Source organism: Typopeltis vanoorti, chromosome 23, assembly GCF_054136105.1.
Source record: "Typopeltis vanoorti isolate ZY-2024b chromosome 23, IOZ_Tvanoo_1.0, whole genome shotgun sequence".
Classification (NCBI taxonomy): domain Eukaryota; kingdom Metazoa; phylum Arthropoda; class Arachnida; order Uropygi; family Thelyphonidae; genus Typopeltis; species Typopeltis vanoorti.
Window position 1 is genome coordinate 64,310,266 of NC_143571.1, and position 25,253 is coordinate 64,335,518.

At 35.4% G+C, this 25,253-nt stretch overlaps 1 protein-coding gene across 4 annotated transcripts in view; it reads right to left on the reverse strand.

Annotated features, from left to right (window-relative positions):
• Window positions 1–25,253, reverse strand: part of LOC150093914 (unhealthy ribosome biogenesis protein 2 homolog) — a 393,653-nt gene that overhangs the window by 67,393 nt on the left and 301,007 nt on the right. For all 4 annotated transcript variants that reach the window (XM_090412865.1, XM_090412866.1, XM_090412867.1 and 1 more), the window contains one exon: window positions 16,597–16,725. In XM_090412865.1, the coding sequence (XP_090268991.1) occupies window positions 16,597–16,725 (129 nt within the window). The remainder of the gene's footprint in view (window positions 1–16,596; window positions 16,726–25,253) is intronic.

The window sequence follows — 25,253 nt, forward strand, 5'->3', positions numbered from 1 at the left end:
GTATTAATGAAAGTTTTACATTGAGACAGGATAATGAAATGTGCAAATCATATTCCATAATTCTAGAAGTTCCCCAAAGTTTCATTTCAGATAAAAAGAATATGTATTCATTCTTTCTTTCTTTCTCAGTGATCCTGTTTCTTGCTCTCCCCAAAATTTCTAAGCATATCCCCCTAGTACAATAGAATCCTAGTAAAAAACATTATGCATCAACAGTTTCAAAACTTTCTCACTTCATGGTGCACGCAGTGTCTCAGTAATTTTTCACAGCACTCCAAGGCTAAAAGAAACACCTAACAGTTCTGTTTATGAAGTAGAGGTCCAAACTACTTACAAAGTATTTGTTTTCTATTGCAGCAGTTATTCAATTTAGATAAAGAATACAAGAGTTATTTAATGTATAACATCATCTGCATAAGGAAAAGAAAAGATGACGAATATTTCCAATTTTGATATCAGGGTTAATGCTACTTTTTGCCATAATATGATCCATATACATGATGATTAACAGTGCCTTTGTTTTACACCTGATTTTACATCAGCCTACATTTTTGTACTTCCATCAATTCTAACTGCTGACTTAAATTTTTGAAGTTTGCTTCAACCTTAAATACAGATCTATATAATTTAACAATCAATGAGCTTAAGAAAAGTCTTGATGAAACCCTAACTTAGAGATTTCCTGAATAGAATATGGGATAGGTAAGAACCACCAGAATCCTAGTAAAAAGCCACATTTATTCCAGTTTATAAAAAAGGCAACATAAAGACTGCAAAAATGATTGTCAAATAAGTTTTCTCAATAGTGTTTAACAAATATATGCAAAAAATTATTTTAAAAAAATGGATCATTAAAGTATAAGATAAGTAAGGGTCAAATTAGATTTTGAAAAGATAGACCTATGCAGATGAAGATTTTTTTTTAAATTACTAATAGAAAAGAACAAAAAAAAAAGCTAAAATCCAACATAAGTAGCACTTATATATTACAGAAAAGTATTTTAATGCTATGAACAGATACCATTCATATTATTATTATTATATTTTACATTATATATTATTATTAGAAAAAATGGAAAAGTTTGAAAACAAGAACCAAATTTTGGGGATTTGGTGGCAAACCCTGAATTAAACATTCACTGATTCAGTCAGAGATACATGTGGTGAGGTCGAGTGTAAGGATAGAAAATAATGAAAAAGAAAAGAAATTTTTTTTTAAAAAGTAGATAGTTCCTGACAAGTAAGTCAGCTTGTGCTCTTAGAGAACACAGAGAGAAATGGAAGAAAGCAAAGCAGTGTGTAAAACTAGCTAAACAAAAGTCATGGGAAGACTTGGGTAAAAACATAGAAAATAAATATGAAGAAGGTTGCAAAATATTCTGTAGGCTATTGAAAAAGCTTAGAAATGGTGAAACACATTGTAAAAGAAATGAGAGATGATAAAGGTGACACGAAAATTGAAGATAAAGATATTCTAGATATCTGGAGTAAGTATCTTGAAAGATTGCTAAATGAAATAAGAAATGTCAGCATGGTAGTAGAAAACACTTAACAGGAATGCAATCAGTAATATTATCCATTCATTAAGTAGAAAAAGCCATCAAAATTCTGAAATGCAAAAGGAAGCTGGAGTAGATGATATTTGAGCAGAAATGCTCAAATTGAGTTAGAAAAGACAAAAGCTGTTGAGCTCTTTCTGAGCAATAAATAAAAAATGTTATATTCAGGGAAAAGAAGGAGTAGCCATAGTACTCAACACCATATACGAGGCTAATCTTCTTGAATGGCAGGCAGTCTGAAGCAGAGTGATGTGGGTATATATCAGAATGAGAAATTAGACAATGAGAGTTATTTGAGCCTATGGTCCCACAGAAGGTTCTACTAAGGCAGAAGTGGAGGAATTTTTTGAGGCTTTAGAGAAAGCAATTAACACAATGAAAACGGAAAAATTGGTCCTCGTTGGGATCTAAATAGCAGGGTAGGAAATGATTGCCAGACATACAAAAATATTTTGGAAAAATTTGGAGAAAGGAGCAAAGCCAATAATAATGGCAAATACCTGTTGGATTTCTGCTCAGGACATGGACTGGTTATTACCAACACCATGTTGCGACATAAAAATGTGCACAAATTCACAAGGAGAAAAGAGGCATGGAATAAGAAAGTCTCATTGACTACGTTATTGTCGATAGTGATGTTTTCTCCCTGGTGGAGGACACCAGAGTGTACAGAGGTTTTGAAATTGGAAGTGATCACTATTTAGTCTTAAGAAGGATAAAATTGAATTTCATACTGAAAAGAAGAACATGTAAGAAAGTTTTAAAGCGAATAAAAGTTGCATCCCTCAGATGTGAACTGTAGACTAAAATACACAAAGATTATTGAAGAAAAAATGAAAGAGTTTGAGAACAGGAACTAAACCTTAGAGATTCAGTGGCAAGACTTGAAGAAAACCCTGATTGCAGCCCGAGAGGCATGTAGTGAGGTTGTCTGGAAGGATAGGAAATTCAGAACTCCGTGCTAAACTCAGGAAGTAAAAGAGGCAGTGAAGGATAAGAATATCAAAAATTCCTGGCAAATAAGTCAGCTTGTGCTCTTAGAGAATACGGAGACAAATGTAAGAAAGCTAAACACTATGCAAAACTAGCTAAACAAAAGTCATGGGAGGACTTTGGAAAGAACACAGAAAATAAATATCAAGAAGGTGGTAAGATATTCTGCAAGTTGTTGAAGAAGCTTGGAAATTGAGGAAAGAGTACTGTAAAAGGAGTTAGAGATGATAAAGGTGACATGAAAATGGGAGAAAAAGATATCCTTGAAGTATGGAGTAATTACTTCGAAAAATTGCTAAATGAAACAAGCAATGATAGCACAGTGGTAAAAAACACTCAACAGGCATACAGTCAGGAACACATATCCATACTTGATGTAGAAAAAGCTATCAAAGGCTTGAAATGTGGAAAGGCAGCAGGAATAGATGATATTCGACTAGAAATGCTGAAGTATGGCGGTATAAAAGTCTTACAGTGATTGCACTGCATAGTTCAGAAGGTCTGGACAGAGGGACGTATTCCTGATGATTGGAGTAGAGCTCTCATAGTACGCACATATAAAAAGGGAAATAAAACTGAATATGAGAATTATAGAGGTATTTCCCTACTGAGTGTTCCTGGTGAGATTTATGCAAGTATACTTGAGAAACAGTTGAGAAGAATTGTGAAAGAAAAGTTTGGTGAAGAACAAACTGGATTCAGGCCAAACAGAGGCTCTCAGGATCAGATCTTCACTTTACGACAAATAGTGGAGAAATCATGGGAATATAACAAAGATCTCTATTTGAGTTTTGCAGATCTGGAAAAGGCATATGACAAGGTGTCAAGAGAGAAGCTATTCAATACGCTACAGTTACATGGTGTCAATGGGGCATAATATCAAACAATACTTAGTCTTTATTTGAGTTGTAAGTCAGCAGTTAGAACTGAAGGAAGTACAGGAAGATTGTTTAATGTTAAATCTAGTGTCAGACAAGGATGTACATTATCCTCTCTCTTATTCATTATCTATATGGATCATATTATGAAGGAAAGTCGTATTAAACCTGATCTCAAAATTGGAGATGTTAATATCAGCTCTTTGCTTTATGCAGATGATGTTATACTTCTAAATAAATCCGGTACAAGTTTGCAAGATTCCCTGACTAAATTGAATAACTGTTGTAATAGATATGGTATGAAGGTCAGCAATAACAAGACAAAGACAATGAAAATAATCAGAATCACTGAAAATGTCAATTTTGTTGTGAATGGAAAACCTCTGGAACAAGTAAAACATTTCAGATACTTGGGCACAGTTTTTAGCGAAGATGGTAAATTAAATATGGAAATAGATTACAGAATCAATAAAGCTGGTATGGTAGGAAATCAAGTGAATAAATTCATATGGAATAAGAGAGAAATTAGTCAGAACACTAAATTAGCTGTATACAAAACTGGGTAATTATTCATCAATTTCCTGATATATACGCTCAAGGGGTGTACAGGATATGGTTACTACATGAAAAATTTACATCATTACTAACTTCCTATCTACAATTTTCCTCCAAATCAGCAATTAACCATCAATTATACAGCTTTAGTGAAGACGGTAAATTAAATATAGAAATAGACAACAGAATCAACAAAGTTAGTATGGTAGGAAGTCAATTGAATAAATTCATATGGAATAAGAGAGAAATTAGTCGGAACACTGAATTAGCTGTATACAAGACAGTGTTCAAACCAGTTTTAACTTATGGATCTGAGAGCTAGGTCAGAAGTAAAACACTTGACCAAAGACTAGAGACTGCAGATATGAGAGTCCTGAGAAAGATTAGGGGCACGAACAGATGGCATCAATGGGAATATCATATTAAAAATGAGGATATTAAGAAAGAACTTGAAATTGTCAGCATCCAGGAATGTGTTAGCAGAGCTAATCTCAGGTAGTATAGTCACTTAAACAAAATGGGCGAAGAAAGATTAGTAAAACAAGTGTTCTCTGCCGGGTTGGCAGCAAAACGACCCAGAGGAAGACCAAGATATAGGTGGATCGATACGGAACAAAGTGCCTTAGACGATAGAAATATAAGATCTGATAATGTTGGAGTCTTGACAAGTGACAGACTGATTTGGAGGAAAATTGTAGATAGAAAGTAATAATGTAAATTTTTCATGTAGTACTATCATATCCTGTATACCCCTTGAGGGTACATGGCAGGAATTCGATGATGATGTTATACAGTGGCTACAAGACATAATTCAGGTCTTGTCAAAGAGTTGAATTTCACTTGAGTACAGTAGAGCTCTCACATTACCCAGCTATAAAAAAGGGAATAAAGCTGAATGCAAGAATTTCAGAGGAATTTCTCTACTAAGTTTTCCAGGAAAGATTTATGCAAGCATACTCAAAAAAGGTTGAGAAGAATTGTGGCAAGAGAAAATTGTAGAACAACAACCTGGGTTCAGGCCAAACAGAGGTTGTCAGGATCAGATTTTCACTTTAAGACAAACAGTTGATAACCTTGCAAAAATAATAACAATCTAGATTTAGGTTTTGTTGACAAAAGGCACATCCCAGAATGCTGAGAGGAAAGTTCTTCAAAATGCTACAGCTATATGATATAAATGGTATATTACATCAAGCAATGCACAGTCTATATTGAAGTTGTAAGTCAACAGAGGAAGGAGGCACAGGAAGATGGAATCAGGTGTGTGACAAGGATGCACATTATCTCCAGTTATTATCTATATGGATCACATTATGAAGGCAAGTGGTATTAAACCTGATATCAAAATTAGAGATGTTAATCTCATCTATTTAATTTATGCAGATGTTATACATCTAAATCAATTCATCACAAAATTGTAAGATTCACTGAATAAATTGAATAACTGTTGCAATAAATTTGGTATGAAAATCAACAATAAAAGGACAAAAGACAACAAAAATAGGCAGAAATGCTGAAAACAGCAAGTGTATCCTGAATGTAGACATCATCGTCATCAAATTCCTAATATAACCCTCAAAGGGTGTACAGGATATGGTAGTACTACATGAAAAATTTACATCATTACTAACTTCCTATCTACAATTTTCCTCCAAATCAGTCTGTTACCTGTCAAGACTCCAATATTATAACGTCTTATATTTCTGTCTTCTAAGGCACTTTTTACTGTATCAATGCACCTATATCTTGGTCTTCCTCTGGGTCTTTTTCCTGCCAACCAGGCAGAGAACACTTGTTTTTCTAATCTGTTCTCTCCCATTCTGCTTAAGTGACCATACCATCTGAGATTAGCTCTGCTAATGCATTCCTGGTTGCCGACAACATCAAGTTCTTTCCTAATATCCTCATTTTTAATACGATATTGCCATTGATACCATCTGTTCATGCCCCAATCTTTCTCAGGTCTCTCATATCTGCAGTCTTTAGTCTTTTGTCAAGTGTTTCACTTCTAACCCAAATCTCAGATCCACAAGTTAAAATTGGTTTGAACACAGTCTTGTATACAACTAATTTAGTGTTTTGGCTAATTTCTCTCTTATTCCATATAAATTTATTCAGTTGAACTTCCTACCATACCAGCTTTGTTGCTTCTGTTGTCTATTTCCATATTTAATTTACCATCTTAACTAAAAATCATGTCTAAGTAGCTGAAATGTTTTGCTTGTTCTATAGATTCTCCATTCATAATGCAGTTGATATTCATACCATATCTATTACAACAGTAATGCAATTTAGTCAGGGAAGCTTGCAGACTTGTAGCGGATTTATTTAGAAGTATAACATCATCTGCACAAAGCAAAGAACTGACATCAACTTCTAAAATTTTGATATCAGATTCCATACCACTTTCCTTAATAATATAATCCATATATACAGATAATGAATAACAGAGAGGATAATGTACATCCTTGTCTGACACCAGATTTAATTAAACCACCTTCCTGTACTTCCTTCAATTCTGACTGCTGACTTACAATGCAAATACAGACTAAGTATTGCTTGATATAATGACCCCATTGACACCATATAACTGTAGTGTTTCGAATAGCTTCTCTCTTGGCACCTTGTTGTATGCCTTTTCCAGATCTACAAAACTTAAATACAGATCTTTGGTATATTCCCATGATTTCTCAACTATTTGTCATTAAGTGAAAATCTGATCCTGACAGTCTCTGTTTGGCCTGAATCCAGCTTGTTCTTCTCCAGAACATTCTTCTTCTGAAGAATGCATGCATAAATCTTACCAGGAACATTCAGTACATTGATTATGAATACTATGAAATTAAGAATACCATAGGTGCTCTACTCCAATCATCTGAGATTTGATCCTGTGATCAGCCTTTCTCAAGTAGGCAGAATTTCAAGAATTTCTGCCCAAATGCTATTTACTCCAGCTACCTTTCAACATGTCAAGTTTTTGATAACTATTTTACTACTTCAAGTATGGATATGTATTCCTGACTGCATTCCTGTTAGGAGATTTCTACTATCATGTGACACTGCTCATTTCATTTAGCAGTCATTCAAAGTAATTACTCCAGACAACTAGAATATCTTTATCTTCAGTTTTCATGTCCCCTTTTATCATCTGATTCCTTTTACAACACTCTTTCCTCCATGTCTAAGCTTTTTTCAATAGGCTCCAAACATTTTGCCACTTTCCTTATATCTAGTTTCAATGTTCTTACCATAGTCTTCCCATGACTTTTGTTTAGCTAGTTTTACACAGTGCTTTGCTTTCTTACATTTTTCTCTGTATTCTCTAAGATCACAAGCTGACTTACTTACCAGAAACTTTCAATATGCTTTCTTCTTTTCCTTCACTGCCTCTTTAATTCCTGTGTCCAACATGAAGTTCTGATTTTCCTATCCTTGCAGATTACCTCACTACATGCCTTTCTGGCTGAATCAATCAGACTTTAGGGTTTGCTGCTGTATCTTCAAGGTGTGGTTCTTATTTTCAAATTCTTTCAGTTTTTTTTTAAAATAAAGTTTTTATATTTTATTCTTAAAACTTTCTTACACACACTTCTTTTCAATATGAAATTCAATTTTATCCTGCTGAACACTAAATTGCAATCACTTACTATTTTAAATCCTCTGTATATACTGTCTGGGAAATATCACTGTAGATAATAACACAGTCAATGAGACTTTTCTTATTCCTTGCATTTTCTCTCTATATGAATTTGTATAGAATTTTATTTAAAATAAAGAGCCAATAGGCTTCATTTCGGCAATGTAAACTTATTTAAATTAAGGGAATATTAAATCCTACATTGTTTTAAAACCAAATAAATAAGAAACTCAAAGATTGAAATAAAAGAGTTTCATGCCGAATATAGTAACTATAAAAGTATCGGCGACTATTAACGTCAGCTAAAGCACGTAGTCCAAGTATGTAGTACAAGTTTGTACTACGTTTGTACAAGTTTGTACAAACTTGTACTACCTACTTGGACTACGTGCTTTAGCTGACACTAGTAGTCGTCAATACTTTTATAGTTACTATATTCGGCAAGAAACTCTTTTATTCCGATTTTTGAGTTTCTTATTCGGTTTTAAAACAATGTGGGATTTAATATCCTCTTAATTTAAATAATGTTTACATCGGCGAAATGAAGCCTATTGGCTCTTTATTTTAAATAATTTATGGGTGCACCTTTTTGACAACTCGTATAGCAGAGTATATAAGTTCTTTTTGCTATACCCTTAGTATTATACTTTGGTCTAGTTACTCACTAATGAGATCTCAATAAGAATCAAAACCAGTCTGGGTAGTGACCTCCCACCATAATGTATAACATCATACATCTCCTAGGAGATGGGTTTTACATTATGGAAAATACTAAGAATAGTGATCAGAACTCCACCTTTGCTATGAGTTGCCCTAGTTTGTACTACATACTTGGACTACGTGCTTTAGCAGACGCCGATACTTTTATAGTTACTATATTCAGCATGAAACTCTTTGATTCCGATCTCTGAGTTTCTTATTTCGTTTTAAAACAATGTGGGATTTAATATCCCCTTAATTTAAATAATAGAATTTTATGTTGGAAAATGGTGTTAGTAATAATTAGTCCATGTCCTGAGCAGAAATCCAGCAGGTACTTACCATTATTATTAGCTTTGCTTTTTTTCTCAAAATTTTCCCAAAACATTTTATATGTCTGGTCACCATTTTCTACTCTGCTGCATAGATCTTCAATAAGGACCAACCCTTCCTTTTTCATTGTGTCAGCTGCCTTTTCTAATGCCTCGAAAAATTCCTTCACTTCTCACATATTAGAAGCTTCTATGGGAGCACAAATAAGTCTCATTGTCCAATTCCCCATTCTGATATTTGCCCACATCACTCTACTGATGTTTTAGTAGAGTGATGTGGGCAAATATACCAGATCTACACCTATTATGCAGATCTGGTATTCTTCTGCTAGTTCATTTCTTTTCCATTGATGCTTCCTATATTGATGGTGCCAATTTTGATCTCTGTTGATGTTGAGTTGGGGTTTGTTTCAGTGGCTGACTTTTTGCTGTTCACCTTGGTACTCTGACAAAAACAATGGGAGCCTTGTTTAACCAGGTGATTCCCCAACCAGCATGAAATTTCCTCATGTTGTGCGATCATTTTGAGTTATGGTTTAAGCCAATAAGAATACAATTTAAATCCCAAATTGCCAGCCTATCCTCGTTTGTTCAGTATCCAAGTAGATACCCAACAGGGTGCACCACAAATAGGAATGAACATCAGGTCAGAAGGCCTGGTCAGTTCTCTGCATACCCAAAAGGCCATGTTGAGTTCTCCACCCAGTTATTCAGCCTTGACCCTTAAGCACCCCCGTACATAAGAGTGTTCAAACCAACTTATGGTTCTCAGAGCCGTGGTATAAATAAAACACTTGATCAAAGACTGTAGACTACAGATATGAGAGGTCTGAGAAAGATAAGGGAAGTGAACAGATACTGGCATCAATGACAGCATCATATTACAAATGACGATATTCAGAAAGATCTTGAAATTGTTAGCATTCAGGAATGTGTTAGCAGGGCTAATCTTTGGTGGTATGTTCACTTAAACAGAATGGGAGAGAGTAAAGATTAGCAACATAATCTTCTTTGCCAGGATGACAGGAAAAAAAAATTAGAGGAAGAGTAAGAACTAGGTGGATTAATACAGTAAGAAGTGCTTTAGAAGACAGAGATATAAGAATTGGTAATATTGGCATCTTGAAAGATAACAGATTAATTCAGAAGAAAATTATCAATAGGAAGATAGTAATGGTGTAATTTTTTCATGCTGTAAACCAAAACATTTTTGGTTTGCATGAAAAAAATGTTTTCATGCAAACCAGGCCAGCAGTATGATGATACTGCTGGCCTGGTTTGCTGAGTGGTTAGCACATTTGCTCGCTAGCCAAGAGTCCGTTTTTCATTTTCATATGTTCATTCATACAAATATGTATGCACTCTCCTCAAATGGATTCGGTTACCATGGGAGAAGTAGATCCAATTCTCCTGCAATAGGAAAAGCCTTTAGCTTGTAGTGGGTGAAAATACAGGCTGATCATCATCATCATCAGATTATCCTGTAAACCCCCCTGATACATATGGAGATTTTATGATAATGTTGATGCCACACCATCTTATCCTACTTAATGCACAGAATACTTCAAATGATCTTCCTAAAACTATAATTAACATGATCAAGGAAGGGAATGCCATCCATTTGGAGAAAGTGCCTATTATCAGCATGTGTGCTAAAAGAGTATTCAGCTGAACTGGCCATTCCTTTGACCAGGCTATTTAAAATGAGTCTCAGAACAGGGAAGATTCCGCAAGAATGGAAGGAATCTATGGTAATTTTATTGCACAAGGGGGGGTGCAAAGACCGATGTATCCAACTATCGACCAATTAGTATCTCAGGAGTGGTGGTTAAGATTTTGGAAAAATTGGTTCGGCTCGCCTTCAGAAATGGATTGACAGTGAATTTCTACTTTGCAATGAACAACATGGATTTACTAAGGGAAGGTTATGTTTTAGCAACTTGTTCACATTCTAACAATGTTACCATTGAACTAGACAAGGGGAATGGATACACCACGATACTTTTAGATTTTGCTAAGGCTTTGACAGAATACAGCATGGCAGACAGCTGCATAAATTTGAGAAAATGGGTTTGGGTTATACAATATTAGCATGGATAAGAGGATGGCTGACTGACAGATATCAAAAAGTGGTATACAGGGAATCTAAGTCTGCAAGGTTTAAGGTAACAAGTGGTATACCACAAGAATCAGCGCTTGGCGCACTGTTATTCGATCTGTACATTAATGATATTGAGAAGGATTTGACAAGCGACATACAGCTATTTGCTGATGATGCAAAGATAGGTAGGGTAATATGCTGCTGATATGCAGTACTTGCAGAATGATTTGAATAGACTGGAATTGTGGGCATGGGAAAATGGGTGTCAGTTCAATGTGAGTAAATGTAAAGTCATTCACTTCAGCATGATTAGATACCCAATGTCATGTTATATTGGTAGGATTAGGCTAGGGATCCTGGAGTGTTAATAGATAGGAAGTTGAAGTTCAGTGGCCATGTGGCAAAAATTTACAATTTTTGCCACAAAAAAGAACATTCACATGTAAAGATAGGGATGTTATTTTGCCTCTTTACAAGGCCTTGATAAGACCTCACTTGGACTATTGTGTGCAGATTTGGGCTCCTGGTTTCCATTATGATTCTGATATATTGGAGAGAGTACAAAGGAGAGTGTTAAAATTGATATCGGTATCGTGGAATACTGATTATGAAGACAGATTGAGAATTTGTAGACTGCAGACACTAGCAAACAGGAGAAAGAGGGGTGATATGATTGAGACTTACAAACTTCTGAAAGGGTCATGCAGGATTTCGATTGATGGAATTTTTCAATTTATGGAGAGTGGGAAAAGGACGAGAGGGCATCCTTGGAAGCTGAGAATGAAGGCTGCCAAGAAGGGTGTGAGGGCTAGCGTGATTGGAATGGATTGCCTTTGGATGTTGTGAATGCAAGCAGTGTCAATGAATTCAAGAATAAGTATGAAAGCTAGTGTGTGTAGTATGTGGCCTCCCTCGATGAGTCTCTGACTCCATGGAGGTCTCTCTTAATAATAATAATAATATCTATAAACAGTCTCTTGAATGTCCTTGTGCACTATGGATCTGTTTTCATTTTCTTATTGTTTTAAGAAACTCAGTAACTGTTCTTGGTAACTCATTAACTCTTATGGATTCTTGAATCCCAAATAGGCTTATGCCAAAGGTCTGATAAATCTGCATATTGAAGTTTTATGCTTCCCTTTTTCTATTCCTGTGCACACAATGGTTCAGTCAGGTTATTACTCTTTGCTATTAGCCGTGTTCCCAGGTTACTCTTGTCATTAGAAGTCATATGTGGTTTACAACTTTCCTAAACTTCTACTCATTGTGATCCTCAATCCGGGTAGGTCTATGTTTCAGGTCATGGCTTCTTTACTCATCTCCATTACCCATTCTCTCTGTCTCCTCTTTCTATATTTTCTTCTTAGTGATCCTTCATTCCAGTTGAGAAGCATTTTATATATCTTCTGATTATGTGATTGTGCATCATATGTTTAGAGGTAAGTCACATTCTCTAGTTGATGCTCATCCCTATTTTTTTGTTGTATTCAGGTGTGGTATAAGTCATGTACAACTGAATTGTTACAGATATGATCTCTCCATTCCAGAAATTTTTTTCAGAATTCTCATACTTGTGGTTTAGTCTTTGATCAACTGTTTTATTTTTAACTTAAATTTAATCTAAAGTCTCAGATCCGCAAGTTAAAACTGTTTCAATGCCATCATCTATAGTCCAGTCTAGCATTTTGGCTAATTTCTTTTTTATTCCATGAATTTATTGACTATGTTTCCCAATATATTTTCCTTTGCTTATTCTATTTTTATTTACACATGTAATTTGTCGACTTCACTAAAAATTGTGCCTAAGCAAATATTTTACTTGTTCCAGGTTTTCTATTGAGAAATGAAGATGATGATATTTTCATGTTCTTGTTTATATTCATAATAATAATCATCATCATCATCATGCCTAATGGTTTGCAATTTAAGGCTTGTTTTGTAATCACTGAAACAAAAAAGAAATTAAAAGGAACGATGAGAATTGAAAATTTTAATGTATTATATAGTGGAGTTGATAGAGACCAAAGAGCACAAGCAGGTGTTATGATTTTAATTCATAATTCCCATTCAAAACAGTTAAAACATTATAAATTATGGAATGAAAGAATAACAGAAGTTGAATTTTATAATCAGTTACAAAATATATATAATAAAATAAATAAAAATTATTATGTAATATTAGCAGGAGACTTAAATGCAAGAATTGGAAACAGGAAAATTCTATTCATATCATCTAAAATATTTTGTTATTTCATGTTATGCACCTTCTATATTCTTTCCAAATTCTTACAAAATGTTTTGGGTAGTTACTTCTACAGATAAATTAGTTCTTACATTTAATATAAAAAAAAAAATATATTCTCTATAAAGCTACAAAGGTCTCTGTAGCTCAACTGATTTTTAGGGAGCCCTATTGTTGGAAAGATCTGAGTTTCAATCCATCTGTGATGCAAAGAACCTTTATCGTGGCTTTTCAATCAAATTGATTGAAAATTGTTGTTGATGATGTTGATTCTCGTAGACAGGCTTATACGTTGGTTATGCATTATTAAAACACTTAAGGAATTGAACAACGTAATTAAGGATATAAATTAAATTATACTTTAATAAATATTTTCCAATATTTCGGCAATGTCACATTGCCATCTTCTAAAGGAACTTACAAAAAAAGCACGTGCACGTAGGCACTACAAACACGGTAACTGGGAATGAAGAGATGAAGCTATTGTTCTCCTAAAAGTCCTTATTAATAAATGAAAGAACCTCACCAGAATTGAAGACTAGCACCATCGACATAAGAAACATCAAGTGAAAAGAATTAGAGTTAGTAGAGGATTTAGAGAAATATCATGATATCTTAACTGGCATTACTAAAACTATGAATATTAGAAAAAAGGTTATTAAAACACTTAAGGAATTGAACAACGTAGTTAAGGATATAAATTAAATTATAATTTAATAAATATTTTCCGATATGACTGCTACTTTCCTTCCACTCAAATAAATCTTTGAATTTTTTTATTTCTGTTTTAAATTGTCAAATCAACCAAAATTGTCTCAACAAATTTGGTTGTATGAGACTGCCCCAAATTTGGGAGGCTGACATCAGCAGACCTTAAGCCCAATGGCCAAGAACATCTACTTAGCCCACTAGGGGGCACCATTAGGACTTTTCGGAGAACAATAGCTTCATCACTTCATTCTCAGTTACTGTGTTGTAGTGCATATGTGCACGTGCCTTTTTTTGTAAGTTCCTTTTGAAGATGGCCGAAATATCAGAAATATTTATTAAAGTATAATTTAATTTATATTCGTATCTACGTTGTCAATTCCTTAAGTGATTTATTATTATTATTATTACCACGGGCTACTCCAGGAGTCCTTAGACTCATCGAGGGAGGCCCTAAACATCATGTTCACACAGCTGTTCAACATTCTCACAGTATCTATCATACCTTGCCTTGAACTCGCTCACTGTCATAGCACCCACAACAGACTCTGGCAGCTTATTCCACTCATTTACCACTCTAAAAGTAAAGAACCCAGCTCTAACACCCCTGCTAACCACGCTCTTGCCCAGCTTCCATGGGTGTCCCCTAGTTCTCCCACCACCAGTCCTGATCTCAAAAATATCATCTGAATTAATCCTATAGAATCCTTTTAGCAATTTGAATGTCTCAATCATATCTCCCCTTTTTCGCCTATCAACTAGTTTCTGCAACCCGCAAATCTTCAACCTGTTCTCATATGGTGCATTCCATAGACCTGCTATCATCTTAGTCACTCGCCTCTGGATCCTCTCAACCTCCTCCCCATCAAGAAGGAACCGAGGTGACCAAATCTGGGCACAGTAGTCGAGATGAGGTCTTATCAGGGCTCGGTACAGAGGTACAATAACTTGTTTTTCTCTGCTCGTCAAGGTATTTTTCAACAACCAAGTGAGTTGATGAGCTGATTTAGCTACTTTCGCAATGTGCCCCCTAAACTTCATCTCCCTATCCACCAACACTCCCAAGTCCCTGGCCTCATCAATCTCTTGGAGTACAGTTCCACCAATGTGGTATACTGCTGCTAATCTTTTCACTCCGAAATGCATAACCTTACATTTTGTCACATTAAATTGACATCCATTTTCCTTAGTCCAGAACTCCAATCTATCTAAGTCATCTTGCAAGACTTTGACATCTTCTGCATTCACTATCGCTCTACCCAACTTTGCATCATCAGCGAACAAATGAACTGTCCCACTTAGACCATTCCCTATATCGTTAATGAACAGATTAAACAGCAGTGGTCCAAGAACAGAACCCTGTGGCACACCACTAGTCACAGGCCGTTTTTTGGACTCTACTCCTGAATAAACTACTCTTTGATATCTCTCCATCAACCACCCAGCTATCCATCTCACCAACCCTATATCCATTCCCATATGTTGTAGTTTACAGATTAGAATTCCATGTGGTATCCTGTCAAACGCCTTTGCCAGGTCCAGCAGTATCACTGTAAACCCATTTCCCTTATCCAGTTCAGCTGTCACCCTGTTATAAAACTTGAGCAAGTTACTGAGGCATGATCTACCCTTCACAAAGCCATGCTGTCCTCTGTACAGTATCTCATTTTCATCAATCCATTCCTGTATTTTTCCCTTGACTACTTTCTCCAAGACCTTGACAACAACTCCTGATATGCTGATCGGTCGGTAATTTGCAACCATAGTCTTGGATCCTCCTTTATGCAGTGGAGCTATTTTCCCCTCTTTCCACGCCTTCGGGACTAAGCCAGACCTGAGACTCAGATTAAACAACATGGTCAAGGGCACTGATAATTCATTAGCCGCTTCATGCAAGACCCGTGCCGGTATACCATCCAATCCCACAGATGTATTCACATTAAGGTTCTGTAATAGACTATTCACCTCCACTTCATTCATCACAATTCCCATATAAACTAATGGTGCCTTCATTTTTTCAACGTCACCACCTGGATGATATACTTTTGCAAAGTGCGCGCTCAGTAACTGAATACTAATGACAGTGAAAACAACAGTCTTAAAGAGTAGGTGATTTGTGGGTGCATATGCATATATCTGTGCGATAAAAGAAAACTTTTACACATTTATCCATCCACACTTGCATATCTTCTTATGTTTTTATATTTATCTGAAGAAAATATTGACTTTTTTTAAAAAAAAATAAAATAAATGTCCATTTTTTAATTAAAAGAGTATAGTCTTTTCTTTTAAGAGTATGCTTAACTTATATCCATGGCATGAGCTTGCAATGGGAAGTTTTAGCTTTATTTAGAAAAGATAATATCTGAAATCTTTTGTGGAATTTCAATTATATTTTTGCATTATAGAAACAAATTTAATGAAAAGTCACTGTATTAACTTTTTTAAAAATTATTATCAATTAAAGTGACTCTGTAGTGCAATTGGAAAAATGACAGTACATTGCACCCTTTGGTTGGAAAAGGCCTAAGTTCGATTCTCTTCATGACAAGAGGAATCTTTATATGATTTTTTTCAGTTGAAGGTGAGTTTTCCAATCTCATACAGAAGTAGCAGTTTTTTTCCTCCCTGAAACTCAGACGCAAATTGGCCTTGAGAACACACAATTGACAGACAAAAAATATTAGTGGTGGTGGTGGGCATCATCTGTAGATGATGATAGTGGTACTAGTTCTATGTAGTTGGTGGATTAAAGGGTGGAGACAGAGAGTTGTAAAGTAGAGTGCCTTCCTTTGAAGAGTCCTTGGAGGTGTCACATAATATTTTATTAATTTTATTCTAAATTTATATTTTAAAACACACATTTAAAAAAAACTACTGGAATGAACTTGCCTTCTCAACAACAATCAAGAGATGTTTTTGTTTTGGTTGTTGTTTCTCTTCTATATCAACAATCAGTTTGAAAATATTTAATTTTTCCTGGAAAACTTTAGCATTGATATTCTCAATATCCTTTTCCTTCTAAAACATTAAAAAAAAAAATTTCACAACTAACTCAATATGAAGATGTTATAATACCAAAATGACAATGTACTTAATAATTACTGTTAATTTCAAGGAATCTTCTATTTATTATTATTCTATAAAAATGTTGCAAACATTATGAACTTAATGCTCAGATCTTGGAAAATATTATCCTCAGAAAAATTTTTATAACTTAAAATGACTCATAACTTTTCATATATTTATTGAGCACTTTGAACATATAGCACATCCTCAATTTTGCATAATTCAAGGTGTGTGTGTGCACGCACACACAAACACATATACACACACACACAAATGTTTATAATGATCCAATGATACTTCAACACCCATATAACTCCTGAAAAATCATGGATCTCAGTTCCTTGATGTATATATATTTACACTCCTAACTACTAAAGACTAAAGGTTTACAAACCTACAGTACATTAACACTGTAATGTATGGTTGAACTAATGATTTAGCTCAACCATTCATTACAGTGGTGAACTAATGATTTAATTTTCTTATTTTTTAAAAAATATTTTTTTACATAATCTGGAAATACTTCATAAGAGACCTAGCATGGAACTTTTGCAAGCAGCCACTTTAGGCCTCCAATGAGTAGGGTGGTGATCTCACACTGGGTGATGGAATTCATTTCCCCCCTAATGACTAATTGCACATTCATGTCCATGGCAGGATTTGAACCTGCAACCTGTTTCTTTGGAAACAACTTTCAATAACAACAAACTATAGAAACAGAGGAAAACCCATTAAAACTTATTTATTTATAGCACTTTTGCCTGTTTCATAAGCATCTAAAGTACAAAATTACAGAATGGCAATCAAACAATAACAGACAATTCTAAAAAGCACTGCCATAGTAACTAATGTAAGACAACTAAAATTAAAATTAAGATAACTAAAAACAAATTTTCCTAACTGAAAAAAAAAAAAAAAAAATAATAATAAAAAAAAAATATATATATATATATATACCCATTTTCCGGTGTATAAGACGCACTTTTTTACCTTAAAAATGGGATGCATCTTATATAATGAAGGTAAAGATTGTTTCCTCTTTTCAAAGTCATATGCACTCCCTTTTATGTTCCAAGATCTTTGTAGGCAGTTAATGGTGCAATCAAATAGGCCTCCAATGAGTAGGGTGGTGATCTCACACTGGGTGATGGAATTCATTTCCCCCCTAATGACTAATTGCACATTCATGTCCATGGCAGGATTTGAACCTGCAACCTGTTTCTTTGGAAACAACTTTCAATAACAACAAACTATAGAAACAGAGGAAAACCCATTAAAACTTATTTATTTATAGCACTTTTGCCTGTTTCATAAGCATCTAAAGTACAAAATTACAGAATGGCAATCAAACAATAACAGACAATTCTAAAAAGCACTGCCATAGTAACTAATGTAAGACAACTAAAATTAAAATTAAGACAACTAAAAACAAATTTTCCTAACTGAAAAAAAAAAAAAAAAAAAAAATAATAATAATAAAAATATATATATATATATACCCATTTTCCGGTGTATAAGACGCACTTTTTTACCTTAAAAATGGGATGCATCTTATATAATGAAGGTAAAGATTGTTTCCTCTTTTCAAAGTCATATGCACTCCCTTTTATGTTCCAAGATCTTTGTAGGCAGTTAATGGTGCAATCAAATTGATGCGTGACCTTCATGTGACTTCTAGCGCATCATTGGCTAAGAACGGAGAGTCCCTATTCAAGTTTCATAATATCTTATCCGAGTAATCAGTTACCGATGTTTATCAGTATTGAGTTGACGTGTTGAGATATTTTGTGTTAGGTTTTAGGTTTTTTCCAGAAAATTGTATTAAATTTCTTGGGTGCATCTTATACACCAGAAAATACAGTGTATATATATATACAGTAAAACCCAGAAGTTACGCAGTAGGTAGGACCAACAAAAAGCACATAAGTCGAATTCGCAAAACTCGGGGTATAATTTTGCATGTAATTTATATATACAAACATACAATTGGGACCAAGGGTTTACAAAAATACCTATATTTTTTAAGAAATATAATCATAATTGTAGTTTTTCGTACATAAAAAAAAGAAAGTTATTTCGATGTCGATGGTTTCATAAAATCTAATAGATTCATCTGACAGCATAATGTCATTTTCTTGTCACGCAAAATTTCTTCATAGCAAGCTAATGATTTTTTTATTCCTTGCCTTTTGCCTTGTGGCTACAGTTTGTTCCTCGTAGAATCTATATCTGTAAACCTTTTTTTGTAAACCAAAATTTGTAAACCTTTCTTTTATTATTGTTCTTACTTTGGATTCCTGTAGAGCGAACTTCTTTGCTAGCTCACAAATTTTCATTCTGCTTTCAAAATCCTTAATAATGTTGAGTTTTGTTTCCAAAGTCAATGTTTTTCTTTTCTTGCTAGCTGTAGAAGAATCGGACTTGCTTCTTTTGGATGACATTATTATTGTTTATGTGATAAAATTTTTATCAAGAACATAACATTAAACAATCACAAGATTTGTAGACTCTAAAAATCGTGTATGAATGGAGACCGTGTGAAACACATCAGTGCTTGTTCACAGCATGTGCAACGCTGGAAAATGCGGCCGGGGCCAGAAAGATACGACTAGTGGTGAGGTGTGAAGCAGGGCAGGAATACGTACATATTAAGAAACCGTGTAACTCTGGATTCGCGTAAGTCGGAGTATGACTGTGTATATATATATATATATATTTATACAGGGTGTCTACATTGGACCTCTCTAGATTCAAAAAACAGTAAAAAATTGAAATGCAGAAATATGTAAGGTTTGGGTTGTTCAAACGTTCCAGAGCCTACAAGTTTCATCCAGAATTTTCCTGCATTGCAATGCAGTGGCACTGCTCAAAAGGACTGAAGTAGTTTTAAACATGGCATCAGGGGTGGAGAAAGCACAAGTTATGTGGTGGTTAGCTAAGCTGAAATCAATCAAAGCAGTGCAGCATAAGTTCCATCAGGTGTACAAAAAGGCAGCATCCTACCCCAAGAGCATCTGTTTGTTGAAAGAAAATTTCCTAACAACAGGAAGTGTTTCGAAACAACATGGAGGAGGGAAGCAGCCACCATCGGAAGAGAAGACAGAGAGAGATTCGTGAGACCTTTGCACGAAGTCCAACAAAATCCATTAGGAGAGCGTCATTTGAACTGCAAATACCCTGCTCCACCATTCACAAGGCCATCCATCATAAGTTGCATCTACATGCATAAAAAGTGTGGAAATCAACAGGTGCAGGATAATGTTTGCAGCTGAAATTCTGGAACGTGTCGAATAGAATCCAAATTTTCTTTTCAGACAAAGCATTTTCATGTCAGTGGAAAAGTGAACAGGTACAATGTCAGGATATGAAAGAATGGAAATCCTTCCTGTGTCATGGAACACATGTGACAATCCCAAGGTAAACATCTGGTGTGGTGTAATGCAAAACGCTATCACTGGCCCATTTTTTTTTTTGTGGAAACAATATCAACAGAATGATTTACCTCGACATCTTGGAAAATTTCATCTTTCCACACTTGACGACCTGCAACTGCATGCAGATGGATGTGCAGGGGAGGAGGAAGCACGAGCAGCCAAAGAAGAGATGGAGGGAGCTGGTGGAGGAGGACTTGAGGATGAAGAACATGGATGTGGTTACAGCCCAAGACAGGAGGATGTGGAAGAGACTCACTAAAAACAGTGACCTTAAGTAAGGTCACTGTTTTTAGTGACAAGCTGCAGAAGAAGAAGACTTGCAACTGCACATCCTCTTTCAACAGGATACTGCCCTGGCATTTGGAGGTCCATGCAACTCTTGACAGGGACTTCCCTCCGCAGTGGATCGGTCATGGAGAGCCGATTCCCTGGCCACCACAATCGGCAGATCTTATCCCACTTGATTTTTTCTTATAGGGGGTATGTGAAGGACAGTCTATGTGACTAAAGTGGGCAGCCTAGAGAACCCGATACATCACATTTCTGATGCTGTGTCCTCCATTACCCATGACATGCTTCAGAGAACCTAGTCGGAGATAGACTATTGATTTGATATTGTACATGCTACTAAAGGAGCACACATGGAAATGTACCAATTTTTTTTTACAAAAATTTGGTGAGTGTTCCTTCTCATTTGTATAATTTCGATACCATGGTTCATTCACTTAAGAAATAGTAGTAACACACTGAAACTAGGGAGGTCCAATGTGGATGCCCTATATTGATTTTTTCTAATAGAGGGTATGTGAAGGACAGTCTATGCAACTAAAGTGGGTAGCCTAGAGAACCCGAAACATCACATTTCTGATGCCATGTACTTCATTACCCATGACATGCTTCAGAGAACCTCGCAAATAAATCAGCTTGTGCTCTTAGAGATACGATATGATGAGATATGATAGATATGATATGAAGATCAGCAATAAAAAACAAAGATAATGAAAATAGGCAGAGGCATTGAAAATATCAGCTGCATTGTGAATGGAAAAACCTATAGAACAAGTAAAAAATTTCAGCTACTTAGTCATGATTTTTAGTGAAGATGGTAAATTAAATATGGAAATAGACAACAGAATCAACAAAGTTTTTTATCATCATCATCAAATTCCTGCCATGTACCCTCAAGGGGTGTACAGGATATGATAATACTAAATGAAAAATTTACATCATTACCAACTTCTTATCTACAATTTTCTTCCAAATCAGTCTGTTACTTTATCAGATCTTATATTTCTATCATCTAAGGCACTTTGTACTGTAACAATCCACCTATATCTTGGTCTTCCTCTGGGTCGTTTTCCTGCCAACCTGGCTGAGAACACTTGTTTTGTTAATTTTTCCTTGCTCATTCTATTTAAGTGACCATATCACCTGACATTAGCTCTGCTAATGCATTTAGCAGAGCTAATGTCAGGATGCTGACAATGTCAAGTTATTAACTAATATCCTTGTTTTTAATATGATATTGCCATTGATGCAATCTGTTCATGCCTGCAATCTTTCTCAGGACTCTAATATCTGCAGTCTTCAGTCTTTGGTCAAGTGTTTTACTTCTGACCCAGCTCTCAGATCCATAAGTTAAAACTGGTTTGAACACTGTCTTGTATACAGCTAATTTAGTGTTCCGACTAATTTCTCTCTTATACCATATGAATTTATTCAATTGACTTCCTACCATACCAGCTTTGTTGATTCTGTTCTCTATTTCCATATTTAATTTACCATCTACAGTAAAAAGTGTGCCTAAGTATCTGAAATGTTTTACTTGTTCCACAGGTTCTCCGTTCACAATGCAGTTGACATTTTCAATGATTCTGCCTATTTTCATTGTCTTTATCTTTTTATTGCTGACGTTCATACCATATCTATTACAACAGTCATTCAATCTAGTCAGGGAATCTTGCAGACTTGTAGGGGATTTATTTAGAAGTATAACATCGTCCAAATAAAGCAAAAAGCTGACATTAACATCTCCAATTTTGATATCATGTTTAATACCATTCCTTCATAATGTGATCCATATAGATAACGAATAACAGAGAGGATAATGTACATCCTTGTCTGACACCAGATTTAACATTAAACCATCTTCCTGAACTTCCTTCAATTCTATCTGCTGATTTACAACTAAAATAAAGACTAAGTATTTCTTGATACAATGCCCCATTGACACCATATAACCGTAGCGTATTGAATAGGCTACTACGGTTATATGCTGTCAATGGGGCATTATCTTTATCATTATCTTATCTTTTGGCACCTTGTCATATGCCTTTTCCAGATCGACAAAAAGTTAAATACAGATCTTTGTTATATTCTCATGCTTTCTCAACTATTTGTCGTAAAGTGAAGATCTGATCCTGACATCCTCTATTTGGCTTGAATTCTATTTGTCCTTTGCCAATCTTTTCTTGCTCAATTCTTCTCAATCGTTTCTCAAGTATACTTGCATAAATCTTGCCAGGAACACTCAGCAGGGAAATACCTCTGTAATTCTCACATTCAGTTTTATTTCCCTTTTTATATATGGGTACTACGAGAGCTCTACTCCAACCATTGGGAATTCGTCCCTCTGTCCACGCTTTCTGAACCATGCAGTGCAGCCACAGTAAGACTTTTATATCATCACACTTTAGCATTTCTGGTCGAATATCATCTACTCCTGCTGCCTTTCCACATTTTAAGCCCTTGATGGCTTTTTCTACTTCAAGTATGGATATGTATTCTTTGACTGCATGACTCTTGAGTATTTTTTACCACAGTGTAATCACTGCTTGTTTCATTTAGCAATTTTTCGAAGTAATTACTCCATACTTCAAGGATATCTTTTTCCCGTTTTCATGTCGCCTTTATCATCTCTGAGTCCTTTTATAGTACTCTTTCCTCCATTTCTAAGCTTCTTCAACAACCTCCATTACCACCTTCTTGATATTTATTTTCTATGTTCTTGCCAAAAACCTCCCATCACTTTTGTTTAGCTAGTTTTACACAGTGTTTAGCTTTCTTAAATTTGTCTCTGTAATCTCTAAGTGCATAAGCTGATTTATTTGCCAGGAACTTTTGAATATGATTTCTTCTTTTCTTTCACTGACTCTGTAACTTCCTGCGTCCATCATGGAGTTCTGATTTTTCTATTCTTGCAGACAACTTCACCACATGCCTCTCTCGCTGAATCAATCAGTGTTTTCTTCAAGGCTTGCCACTGAATCTCTAACATTTGGTTGCTTTTCTCAAACTCTTTCATTTTATCTTCAATAATCTTTGTGTATTTTAGTCTACAGTTTACATCTGAGAGCTGTTCAACTTTTATTCGCTTTAAAACTTTTTTACATGTTCTTTTTTTCAATATGAAATTCAATTTTATCCTGCTCAAGACTAAATAGTGATCACTTCCAATTTCAAATCCTTTGTACACTCTAGTATCCTGCACCTGAGAGAAAACATCACTGTCAACAATAATATAGTCAATGAGATGTTTCATGTTCCTTGCCTCTTCTCTCCATGTGAATTTGTGCACATTTTTATGTTTGAACATTGTGTTAGTAATAACCAGTCCATGACCCGAGGAAATCCAACAGTTATTTGCCATTATTATCTTTACTCTTTTCTCCAAATTTTCCAAAAAAATATTTTTGTATGTCTGAGAATCATTTCCTACTCTGCTATTTAGATCCCCAAGAAGGACCAACTTTTCCTTTTTCATTGTGTCAGTTGCTTTCTCTAAAGCATTAAAAAATTCCTCCACTTCTACCTTAGTAGAACTGTCTGTGGGACTATAGGCACAAATAAGTCTCATTGTCCAGTTCCCCATTCTCATATTTGCCCACATCACTCTACTTGAGACTGCCTGCCATTCAAGAAGATTAGCCTTGTATTTGGTGTTGAATACTATGGCTGCTACTCCTTTTCTTGATTGTTATTGCCTGAATATAACATTTTGTATTTACTGCTCAGAAATATCTCACCAGTTTTTGTCTTTTTTGTTTCAGTCACCCCTAGTATGTCAATCTGGTACTTATCTAATTCCTCAGCTAGCTCCATTTCTTTGCCATTCAGACTTCTTATGTTGATAGTACTGATCTTTAACTCTTGTCATGTTGAGTTGGGGGTGTGTTTTCAGATTTGTTCCAGAGTAGCTAACTTTTTGCTGTTCGCCCTTGTTCCTGGCGAAAACAGCTGGGCCTTGTTTAACTGGGCAACGCCCCAGCCAGCATGAAATTTTGTCTTGTTGTACCATCATTTTGTATTTTGGTTTAAGCCAATAAGAATACAATTTGGTCAGCTAAATCCCAAATTGCCAGCCCATCCTTGTTTGTTGATTATCCAGGTAGATACCCAATAAGGCGCACCACAAGAAGGTGAGGATTGGACATTAGGTCAGAAGCCCTGGTCAGTTCTCTGCATTCCTTTAAAGGTTATGTGGAGGTCTCCTCTCAGTTATATAGCTTTAACCCTTAAGCACCCCATTAAGTTTTCATGTAGTATTATCATATCCTGTAAACCACTAGAGTGTAAAGGTCAGGAATTTGATGATGATGTTTACACACTATCACCTTCAAAATAGTCCCCTTGCATAGTAATACAGTGCTTGCAGCATTCCTGCCACTTCCGGAATGTGTCCTGGAAGTCTTCTTTTTGAAGTGTGTCAAGCACATTCTGCGATTCGTGCTGGATCTCTGCAATGGTGTCAAAATGGCGACCTTTGAGCTGAATCTTCATCTTCAGGAAAAGGGCAAAGTCCGAGGAGCCAAATCTGGCAAGTAGGGTGGGTGTGGGAGTGAGATCACGTTGTTTCTGGTGAGAAATTCATGTGTGAGGAGAGCTCAGTGACGGGGTGCATTGTTATCGTGGAGCATCCAGTTTTTCGCAGGCCACAGATCCAGTCGCTTTCACCGAATGTCCTCCCTCAGACACTTTAAAACCTGGCAGTAGAACTTGCTATTGACGGTCTGGTTCCTGAGGACGAATTCTCAATGCACAATGCTG